We start from the raw sequence: 10,916 nt of genomic DNA, 5'->3' as shown, positions 1-10,916 counted from the left end.
GCTCGATACACGTGACCTAACCCAAAATATTTTAGCAATAAGAAAACTGAGGTCCAGCGTAGCTCAGCAAATTGTCCGAAAGCACACGGCGAGCTCGACTGAGAACGTATCCTTTCGTTTAGCTAGGTTTCAAAAATTTTGTTAGGCAGACTGAAATTTTTTGTCCTTCTATAATTATCCTCGGTTTACAGCTGATTCCTTGCATGGCAGTTCTCCTAGCAGCCTTATTTGAACATAACCGAGCTGTTCGGCATAGTCTTCACATGACAAAGTGGTCATGTCTTACTAGTAGCCGAGAATGCATTATCAAGCCTTTATTTAGTGCTACAGTCAGGGCAATCCAACTATTAGTCATCCTGACACGTGCTTTGAACACAACACACCCATGAGTCCTGGCAAAAATTGCATCTGCTTCCTGCACCCTCCCACATCACAACTCCGTTCAAATGACTGATATTTTTACCACAGTTCTAGAAAGAAAATTACTTAACATTTCTAATCTGGGGACGCACTTCAACTTCCCCTCCCCAATTATCAAATTAAAAGCAGCTCGTGTAAACTCTGCCCACTCAGCAAAATGAAGATCCGCTAGGAACAAGAGGCAGTGAGCCCTTCCAGCAACCAGAGAACTTCCTTAAACTAAGAACAAGGTTAAGAAGCTCATTGCTTCAGAAATGTCCATCATCCTATAGCCCCTTCTAGAAAGCACACACTGATTTTACCATCACTACTGAGGAGCTTAATATGGACTCAACACAAACTTGTTTGCCACTCGCCACTCAGTAGAACTAAGATCTAATGCTGCTCACAGAAAATGTTTCTAGAGAACCAAAAGCTATTTTGTTTTCGAACAAACTCTGCATCGGAATGCATCCCATTTACCTCAAGAAAAAAAAAATCTGGTGATCATGTAAACAATCTTTTACCTTCTGCCCTATTTTGCTGGGCTGACCAGAGAAGGTGGTGGGAGGGGGTAGGTAAGCAGAGTGGACTGAAAGCCGGGGGGATGGCTTTAGGGCTTACTGTCCCAACTGTGTCCTTTTCACCCTCTTGGGTGACATCTCAGCCAGGTGTGCGGGCCAGGTCAGACGCGGCTGCCGGGCTCTGACCGCCTCGGTGGAACAGGGCTGCAGGAGCATGCAGAAGTGAAAGGGAGGTGTTTGTTTCACATTCTGCGGATGCCTCTGCAATTTATTCTCCTGGCTGGAGTGACAGGAAGATAAAACACAGCAAGTGTTTCCTCCTGTGCCCCAAGGCCTGGTGGTCAGTCTCTGGAGGAGAATTCAGTGCCCATCAGGGGAGCAACCCCAGGCTCCTATTTCCACCTTTGCTGCCAGGAAGGGCAGTGAGTCGGGGGGAGACAAGTGGCTGGCTGGGTAGCACAAGGAAGATTTCCCAAGGAGGAGCCGGGTGAGTAATCTGGCAGGAATTTGTTTCAACACTCCGCAGCCACCCCCACCCCACCCCCACACAAAAACAACCAGACTCAAGATGCTGATAAGAATTCTTTTATGTTATTCCAATAAAAAATACATTCATACAGAAATATAACAATCTTGCAAAAAACAATTTCAAATAAAATCTTGTAAAACAAAATTTTACAAAAATCTTACAAAGATTTTTTTAGATAACAGGGTGCTTCAAAAAAAAAAAAAGAAATTTCACTAATAGAAATTTTTTTTTAACGTCAAGCAAAAAGTTTCTGCTTGATTGAGGCTCAGTTATCACCTGAACAGAATGTAATTCTTTATGTACTTGCTTATTATGAAAATTACAGGCATTGACATACGTGGCACCCAGCCCCACCCAATCAAACCACTCCATGGTGTTTCATAAGTGAGACAAGCCAGTGCAAGTTTTTTTTTTTTTTCTTTTGTTTACCTTCTTGCTGAATGGAATTGTTATGGCTAAGCACACAGCAGGGCCAAAAAAGGAGTTTTCCAAAATCCAGCAAATCAAGTGCCTGGATTTGGAACTGCCAAAAGAAAAGTGCATTTCCCCCCTCAGCAATATGAAATGAGTTCTTTAGGTAAGTGTATCCATCAGCCCAGATTAAAAAAAAACAAAAAACAAAAAAAACCAGTTATGTGAGCTTTCACCATTGCTCATCTCCAGGAAGATCCAAACAAAATACCAGCCCAGCCAGACTCATATGTGTGTATATATATATATATATATAAATATAAATATATATAAAGGAAAGATCCACACCCATGAGCCAGCAGCTGGATGGAGGATCAGCTGTCCATGCTGCGGTGTGCCAATTCAGGGAAATTACTCGTTGGAAAACTGGAAGAATCTATGTGCTGGAAAAAAATAGCTTCATCTGCATAAAAAGTGCTCTAAAAAAGAATCCCTGTGATTAGTTTACTCTTAGGCGCGATCTTCAATAAAGCTGACATTCAAAATCAAAACCTTAGTGTGTCTGAGACCAACGAGCGGGCTAGTATTCCGTTCATGCCAGTTTTGAATGGCGAAGGTACCCTATCCCAGACCTGCCGATTATGATGAGCGAGTTGGCAGTCTGGAAGAGATTTGATGCCAAAAGCCTGTGGCAAATTGTTAAATTAAAGGGAAAGCCTTTATAAAAGTTAGAGTTCTCATGTTTACCTCCTTTGTGGCCATTTTGAAATATGTCTTCACAGGCTGTGGAATTTTCTAGCTAGACATTCTAATTTCTCCTTAAAAAAATATGTATATATTATCTATATATATATATACACACACATACACACATACACATACTGTACACACAAATATACATACACAAGAATTTCGCCCACTTTAAAAAAAAAGTAATATACTTTCTGTGTTACCAACAGATAGCTAGATAGATACGCGAGAAACTTGTGCCTTTTAAGCAAATACATTGTTTTTTATACTTCTGTATCTTTAATACGTGTGAAAATGTTACATATTAAACACAGCCGGTGTATGATCTGTACAACTGTTGTGCAAAGTCTATACGGAAGTCTCACGGTGGCAGAAATGGTCTGATTTTCCAATTATCACATGTTTTCCACTTTAACACTGACAGTCAAGTTGTCTAAACTACTGAGTAAATACTGACTTGTTTGGGGGGTTTTCATCTATTTGACTTTGTGAAGGAGGACCTTAAAGAGATTTTTTTTCTGTATTATATATTGATACAGTACAAAGCCAGGTGAAAAAAGAGCCTTAATAAAGCATGCATCACCCATACCCCTGTACGAGACCCCTACATAAGGGGCCACTTGCGTAAGGCACCATTGTTAAGATCTACAGTGCATTAACAGCTAGAAAACCAGAAATTAGTCCTCAAGGCATAAATAAGAGAAACTTAGCTGCATGAGAAAACAGTTTCTAAGCTTTAGTGGTTTTACCCACCCGACTGAGAAAAATTTTAGGTTCTGCGTCTAATGAGACATTAGACCAGCAATTCCCAGCCCTAGCGTCCTGGACACCCAACTCGTGTCCAACATCTTTCAAGGGCATCACGAAATTCTCCAAAAAGGTAATTCAAATTCGAACCATTTACAAAATAGTCCTATGCTGCACAATGCCTCTCTGGAAGGGGAGTGTTATGAAATCGAAGGGGGGAAGGATTGGGTATTGCCAGGCCCAGATGGCTAGGGGGTCACCGAATTCAACCAATCGTATCTTAGCTGCTCAGTGAACTGGAATCAAAACTGTAGTCCTGATTTAAAAATGGAAAAGCAGATAATTCCCCAGACCATGCATTACTTTTGTCTTAGAAGGAAAAGTTATCAATGTATTATATTTGTAGATACACAGCTTATACAATGGGTAACAAATGAACTCTGTCTCAGAGTAGCAGAAGCTACTCACTTCACACAGCTGAACCAGACACCGAAAGTTCTCGCCACACGCTAGAGGGAAAGGGGCTCCCCTCCCTACACCCACTCGCCACTCCCGGGTCCTGACCGCCCACGCCTGCCCTCCACATTTTCCCTTCTTTTTTTCTTTTCTTTTCTTTTTTTTCCTCTAAGGCGCAGACTCTACCTACACCCCCCACCCCCCCACCCCCGCCCCGGGAAATGATTGGTGGCCATCTCATCTCATGGAACACGCCTCACACACAAAACATTCAAACTATGTGTTTTTCTGCCTCTTGCAGCCTCGCAAGGGAAAGGACTCTGTCTCGTCACACAGTCCGTAGGAGACCCTCCACATACAGCCCACCCACCACTAACATTCTCAGTGCACATGCTCACGGCAAAGGCTTAGGGACCACTCAGAGGATAGGTACCAGTGGCGAGGCCAGGGCCACCCAAACACCACACACCCTGGGTGCTCTGCCGCTTCAGACATGACTTTTTTCGCCCTCGAAAGACCTTCCCAGTAGGTCCTGGAGGCGACCGGGTAGGGTGCAAAATGGCTTTGGCTGGAACACGCACCCTCCTTCCACGGCCGTCTCAGCCTGGAAGCCTTTTTAGCCCGCAGGAGTCGACGCTCTGCCCCTTCAGAGGTGCCTCTTCATGTGCAGGGCCAGGTGGTCGGACCTGGAGAAACACCTGCAGAGAGAATCGGGGTCCCAGACGTTAGGTCTCCAGCCCCGTCAGTTACAGACTTCCTGCCCGTGCCCCACCCCCCAGCTAAATTAGCCCTCTCCATGGCGGGTGGGAGTCATCATGCTGAGTCAGCCCCATCCACATTCGGGGCAGGAGTATACGTCAAGGAGATTGCCAATCAGCTCTTGGGAATGTCACCTGACTTTACTGCCCAGCCTTCAGATTTGAAAACTGTCAAAGGGCCAATCTTCAGAAAGTATGAACGAAATCATTCTATTCTCATGCACTCAGTACACGGTGCTTCCTAACCTGGACGAGTGGCATATTAGAGCCTTTTTAAAAAGTCCGGGGCTGAAAAGAGAGATGCCAGTGCAGGCCAGGAAGACGGCTGCCTTGCTGCAGAGTGACTGCATGCCTACTCCGTTCCGGGGATGGCACCGCCGCGCCCCTGCTGTTCATGCACGTACCTGTCACAGTGAGAACATTTAAAAGGCTTGGCACCAGTGTGCTTTCTGAAGTGTCTCGTTAACTCATCGCTTCTTGCAAAACGCCACTCACAACCTTCCCATGAGCATCTGTAAGGCTTTTCTCCTGGGAAGAGAGCACACGACAGGCACGCCATGATTTCACTGAACAGTGAGGGAAGGGCCCTGCTACCCCAACACGGGGCGGGAAAGTCCACTCAGGAGCAGGCCCAGAGGCCACTGCCCTCAGGAATTCAGAATACACCTCAGTTAGCGCTGAGAGCCGGCCCTCCCAAGGTAACAGGCAGGGGCTCTTTCCTGACCTAGCCTTGGGCCTCCAAGTGCTGGGGAAGAGACCCAGGCTTGGCAGGGCCCACATGACCGTAATCAGAGTGAACGTGTAAGAATGACAATTACTCAGACTGGAGAAATACTTCCGAGGTGATGTGTCAGCCCACTGGACCCGTGGCCTTGGCCAGGGCTGGGTTTTATTGCTTTCTCCATGGAAACGGTTTCTCTCAAGCACTTATTTTGTTCCTTACTCACTTCCCTGTGGAATGAGGCTTTGTAGTTTCCTCCGGGAAACTATATTTCTCCAAAACTGAGGTCATGAGTTTCTGGGAAACCCCATCCCAAGGTCTTCAAAACACTTTCTAAATGACAAGCAAAAGACCCAGTCGACTTTATCCCTTGGTCGGATTACAAATAGGATTTCACTAAAAGTGCTACCTGAGAAAATAAAAAACAATTGCCACAGTCAGTCCTGAGTGTGCTACTAGAATAGTCAGGAGCCTGGTTCCAGGGTACCCGGGTCCTGATCCTGGCTCTGCCCTGAGCCGTTTCAGGATCCTGATCTCCTCTTATTGGTAACACGAGAGTTTGCCTGACTTGATCTCTAAGACCCCTTCCAGCTCCAAAATTTCTGTGATGCTTCACCAGTTATCCTAGACTGTCATGGTAACTGTAAATGGAACTATCTCTAGAATGTGATATTTCACTAAGAAGTTATTATTATTTTCTAAAGTTGGCATCAGAAAACAAAGGCAGCATGATATACAGAGAAATTCTCACTAAGTACCTGCTGATGATACTGCTTCGTACAGAGTTGATGGGTCTAGCTCAGACCCCACACGGTGTCCGGCACCCACCTGCGCCACACCGCCCGGCCACCCTCTCCCAACCCTTGAGCTTCATTTCCAAAAATCAGAGGCAACTCCGAGTAGCACTGTACACGGGACACTGCAGACTGCACAGTGGGCCTTGATAACCCAGGTGGCTGGAGTGGGTGGGGTACCCGGTGCAGACAGAGAATGTGATTTACCTCTTGTTTGCTTAATCTGAAAGCGATAACCATTCATCGGGCACACATGTCCAGTCTTTCAGCGCCTACTCTGTCCTCCCCAGAGACCCAACTCTTTTGAGGGAAGAAAGGAGGTGAGGACGTGTCTGCTCTGACAGCCTCCTGCGGAGCCCCGGCCCCCTCCCAGGGCTGGTGCAATTAATTCAGCGGCGCCCGGGTCGCAGGAGGGACTGACCTGTGTGGGTGCGCTGATGTGCTTTCAAGTGGGAGCTTTTGGTGTAAACTTTTCTGCAGCCGTTAAAGTGGCACCGATGCACCCTCCTGCGGCCGTCTGGGGAGGCGTCTCCGCTGCCCTTGTCGCCAGGCTTCCCCGCAGTCCCACTGCGTGCCTTCCCGGGAGGGTGCAGCTCACCCGGCATGCAGCCCCACAGGTGGGAGGGCTCCCTGCTCAGTTCTGGGGAGGAAGGGGGTGTGGAGGTGACGGAGGAGCTCAGGTTCCCCGAATTAACTAAAACTTCGCCGATGGGGTCAGAGGTAAACTTGGTGGTGGGCGAGAGCTCCTCGGAGCTGTCGGAGGATTCGCTGCTCACGTCCGAGTTCAGGCTATTGGTCTCTAGGTTGTAGCCAAAGCCGGGGCTGTTGAGTGCATCCTCACGGGGACTGGAGGACATCTTCAGGTCCGAGTCCTCCTTTTTCTCCCGAGCCAGGATGATTTTGGTCCACAGATCTTCCTGGCTGTCGAATTTGATTTCGGAGGCTGACACATAGCAGGGTTCGCTCTGGAGGTAACGTTCCAACTCCAGGCAGGTCTGTGTGAAAGGAACCACAAGGAGGCACGTGATTGTGACGACCACCGAAAACGGAACCGAAAGCGCACTTCCCAAAACATGCAGGAGTCAAGGGCAAATAAACAAACTGTGGCCTTGTCACTACAAGAATCCGTGTCTTGAGCAGAGTGAGAGAAAAGCTGTTTCTAGGAATGGGTACACATTCAGAAGAAGAACCAGAGGTGAAACCTCTCCCCGCTTCCTCAAGTTGGACCAATGGCCCCAAATGGCTGATGGTCACTGAGCCAGTTTTTGTTATAGTTACAGTGTTGACGTTTCTAATAAGTTTCTGTTAAGCCACACAAAGAATACCAGCCTCAGACCTGCCCCCACCGCACAGGTTTAACCATATTATCTGACAGTCGAGAGAACCCTGTGCATCAAGGAAACCCAGGCATCCGCCTTCCAGAGGCACAGACAGAGGGCTTGCTGCTCTCAACACAGTGTGCTCTGACATGGCATGTGTCTCTGGAGAACCGCTGACAGCACAGGCCACACTCAGTGAGCGGACGCAGCCAGCTGATGGTCTAGGGTCAGGAAGGAGCTGCAGAGAAACCACCCGTTTCCTGCGGAGCCCAGACCTAAAAGGCTTTCAAAGAATGCCATTCCCAAGTGCAGGGCCATGCGCACACACAGCTTAAATGACTTCCACAGTGGTCAGAGGAAAACAACAACAGGAGGGGAGAAACCATTCCAGAATGGCCATCTGCTATTGTAAAGGATGCAAGAGGGGAAATTCCTCCGCAGCCCTGCTGGGAGTCCCACAATGGACAAGAACTTTATCTACTGGCCAAGAGTACAACTGTATGAGTCATCACTCTATTTCTTTCACACAATGCCAAAGGAGACTTCCTTTTGAAATTCTGACCAGCAGCCAAAAAAGGACCCGGTTCAAATATACATGCAGCGTGTCATGGCCAGAGTGCCCCCCCAGCCCCACAACCAACCTTTCCAGAAGCTACAACTGCCGAGAGACCAGCATCCCCTCTCCCCACCATCTCAAACTTTCTAGCCACTGGAAAAGAAAAACGGTAGGAAACGTTTTAGGTTTAAATTATGTCTGCCCTTATCTTCACTAGGATCAACTGCCTGCATGTCCATATAAGGCTGTCTATACTACTGCAATTCCACAGCTTTAGATTTCTACAGCAAACTCTGCTCTTTTTAGCAAATCATTTTCAGGACTAGTAAAGCCCACCCAAAGGGCTCCCGCTTGGTTAATTTAGCAGTGTGCCTGCTATCAGAATAGACCCTTCCCCCACCCCCTCCTCACCTAGCAAGCAGGAGCGAGCAGAGGGGGAAAAAACAATCATTGTTTTCTCGTTACCCCTAAAATTAGACGTCTGGGTTACAAAGCACACTAGAGTGTTCTGCGGAGAGAACAGCAAGATATTCTATGGATGTTCCAAAGAAAAAGGAAAGCACGTTTATTGAGATCTTGTTAAACTTTAATAATCTGGCTAATTTAAAATCTCCATTATGCTGACGAGCACTGGGGACCTGAAGGAAGCTCTCAGGGAGAGTTTAAAAGCCTCTGAAGGCGACCAAGAGCTCAGCCTGGCTTGTGGCCCAAATCCCAAATGCCCAAGGAAACTACTTAGATCAATTTCAATCACGTCCTAGGAAGCAGCTTCTTTAGGAGGAAAAGCCTGGAGGGGAGAGGGAGGCAGGAAAGGGCTGGGAACAATTAAGCAGGCATGTGAAGGTTGTAACACTTTGCATTTCATCTCCCCTAAAAGCCTTCTAGGCTTTGAAACCCACAATATATATATGATCTGCTAATTCACTTTGTGACAAAAAGCAAACAGCCTAGCAGGGCAGAGAAAACCTCAAACCCTCCTTCTATCTTCACAGATAATGGGACAAGTGTCAGAATCTCTCTCCCTTCAGGTAATTCTAACGCATTAGGAGGGGGAAAAATTGTTTCTTAAATGTCCAATGCCAAAAATTACAGTTCCACTAAAAAATGCCGGAAACAGAGACTCTTCTTCCCAAACTCTGACTTGAAGCAATTCGGACGGGCTCATTGTCATATGACTGATAAGTCACTGGTTGTGCAAACATTGGTTTTTTTTTTTTTTTTTTCTTTTTTCTGGTCAACAAAAGAAGCAGGTAAGAAAAACAAGGCAGATCGAGGCATATCTTAAGGATTCCCAAGAAGGTAAAGAAACTGAAAATGGCCTGGTAGAGAAAAGGAGCTGGTGGATGTTTCGCTGGTGAAATCCTTAATTTAAAAAAAAAAAAAAATCTCCACGTACAAACACCAAAAAGCAAAACAAAACCAAAATCCCTTAAAAAAAAAAAACACCCTTGGCAGTCCATGCAAGTTCATATGACCAGATCCAGCTGTGGAGTCTGGAGCTGGTACAAGCACCAAACTTCTGCCAAGGGCTGGGGCCGGGATCAGGCCGCGGAGCTGGGTCTGCCCTCCGGAGAACGCAGTTCATAAGCCCCAGAAACGGCAAAAACACTCCAAGCGACGAAGCACTGCTGCGCCCCACTCAAATGACAACTCCGCTCCACGCTGTAAAAGGCCCCTTTAAAGTGCCTTCCACACCGGAGGCAGCAGAAGTACGTTTTAAGACTAATTATTTTAATTTTTTAAAAATTTACCCGAACCATTAAAAAAAGAAGAAAAAGAAATGCACCTCCAACCACACACCGTCCTGTCGGTGAGTGCATGCACTCCCTCCTCGGCGCACCCGGGCACCTGGCCCATGAAAATTCCTATTTACCTGTTGCCAATATTCCTCCAGGGAGGGCAGCGCCGAGAAGTAACCAGTCTCGTGCACAATCTGGAGTTCCTGGAAGATGCTGCACATTGGGAGCACATCCATGTCGGGTTGGAAAAGACAGTCACTGCTGTTGTAAAAACAGGGAGGTGTGCGGTCTGGAGTCGGGAGCGCAGCAGCCGTGCCTGCAGCGCCGGGGAAGTTCATGCAAACTCAGTGGGCAGCAATTAGGCGCCGCGGGTTCGGATCCTACCGGAGCCCGGAGACTCGCTCGCGAGCCCACACAATATTTGCAAACACCGGACTGACTGCAAACGTAACCCCTGCAAAACTTCCCTATTCAAAGCTCCGCTGCCAGCCTCCCCTCCTCCCCGCCCAGCCCCCCCATCTCCCCACGTGACTCGCCCGCGCCCGCCCCGCGCACCGCCCAATCACGCCGCGCCCGGCCCGGGGGCTGCGCGACGATGATGTCAGCTTCGGCCAATCGCGGGCAGCGGCTTACAGCGGCCCCGCCTGGCGTGACCGAGCCTCTCCATCACAACCCTCGCCATTGGCTGAATTCGAACTTCGGCCAGCTCTGATTGGAAGGCGGTTTCGCAGGCTATTTTTAGAAGGGTATATAAGACGCGGGCCGCCGCACGCCGGAGGAGTCGGTGCTGGGAGGTGTGCGGCCGAGCGGCTGAGTGCGCTGCTGCCGGGCAGAGGGAGCCGGGTGTTCCTTCCCGTCCCGTCCCCGGTCCCCGTACCCCTGTCGTCCCGGTCCCCGTCCTCGTCCCCACCACCCGGACTGGTCCCCGCAAGCCCCGGCCCTTGTCACTCAGGCCGGTCACGCGGGTTCAGTCCCCTGCCCCCGGCCCAGCGGTTCAGTGTGCCGCTGCCTGGCTGAGGGGAGCCGGGCCGGGTCCCCTCTGTACCTACCTCCGACCTCGGGCCGGCCTGCCCTTCTCTGGTCCCATCCGTCCCTCCATCCCTCTATGTCCCCCCTTCCGTCCCCCTGTATTCCCCGTTTTCCGTCCCCTTCTGTTCCCCCTCTGTCCCTCTCTGTTTCCCCTCCTTCCCACTCTGTTCTCCCTCCGTACACG

At 48.7% G+C, this 10,916-nt stretch overlaps 1 protein-coding gene across 3 annotated transcripts; it reads right to left on the bottom strand.

Moving 5' to 3' along the window:
• Positions 1-1,498: 1,498 nt before the first annotated feature.
• Positions 1,499-10,184, bottom strand: KLF6 (KLF transcription factor 6). Of its 3 annotated transcripts, none has more exons than XM_007115093.4 (4): positions 9,838-10,184; positions 6,511-7,084; positions 4,979-5,102; positions 1,499-4,514 (listed from the first exon to the last, which is right to left on the bottom strand). In XM_007115093.4, exons 1-4 carry the CDS (start codon positions 10,039-10,041, stop codon positions 4,463-4,465), a joined length of 954 nt encoding a protein of 317 aa, XP_007115155.1. In that variant the 5' UTR covers positions 10,042-10,184; the 3' UTR covers positions 1,499-4,462. The 3 variants fall into 3 exon arrangements, with proteins under 3 accessions (XP_007115155.1, XP_007115156.1, XP_028351005.1); XM_007115094.4 differs by lacking the exon at positions 9,838-10,184 and adding an exon at positions 8,050-8,139; XM_028495204.2 differs by lacking the exon at positions 4,979-5,102 and having other exon boundaries at positions 9,838-10,183.
• Between the last annotated feature and the right edge of the window lie 732 nt (positions 10,185-10,916).

Source organism: Physeter macrocephalus, chromosome 11, assembly GCF_002837175.3.
Source record: "Physeter macrocephalus isolate SW-GA chromosome 11, ASM283717v5, whole genome shotgun sequence".
Classification (NCBI taxonomy): domain Eukaryota; kingdom Metazoa; phylum Chordata; class Mammalia; order Artiodactyla; family Physeteridae; genus Physeter; species Physeter macrocephalus.
This window is presented reverse-complemented; position numbering and strand designations above follow the sequence as displayed.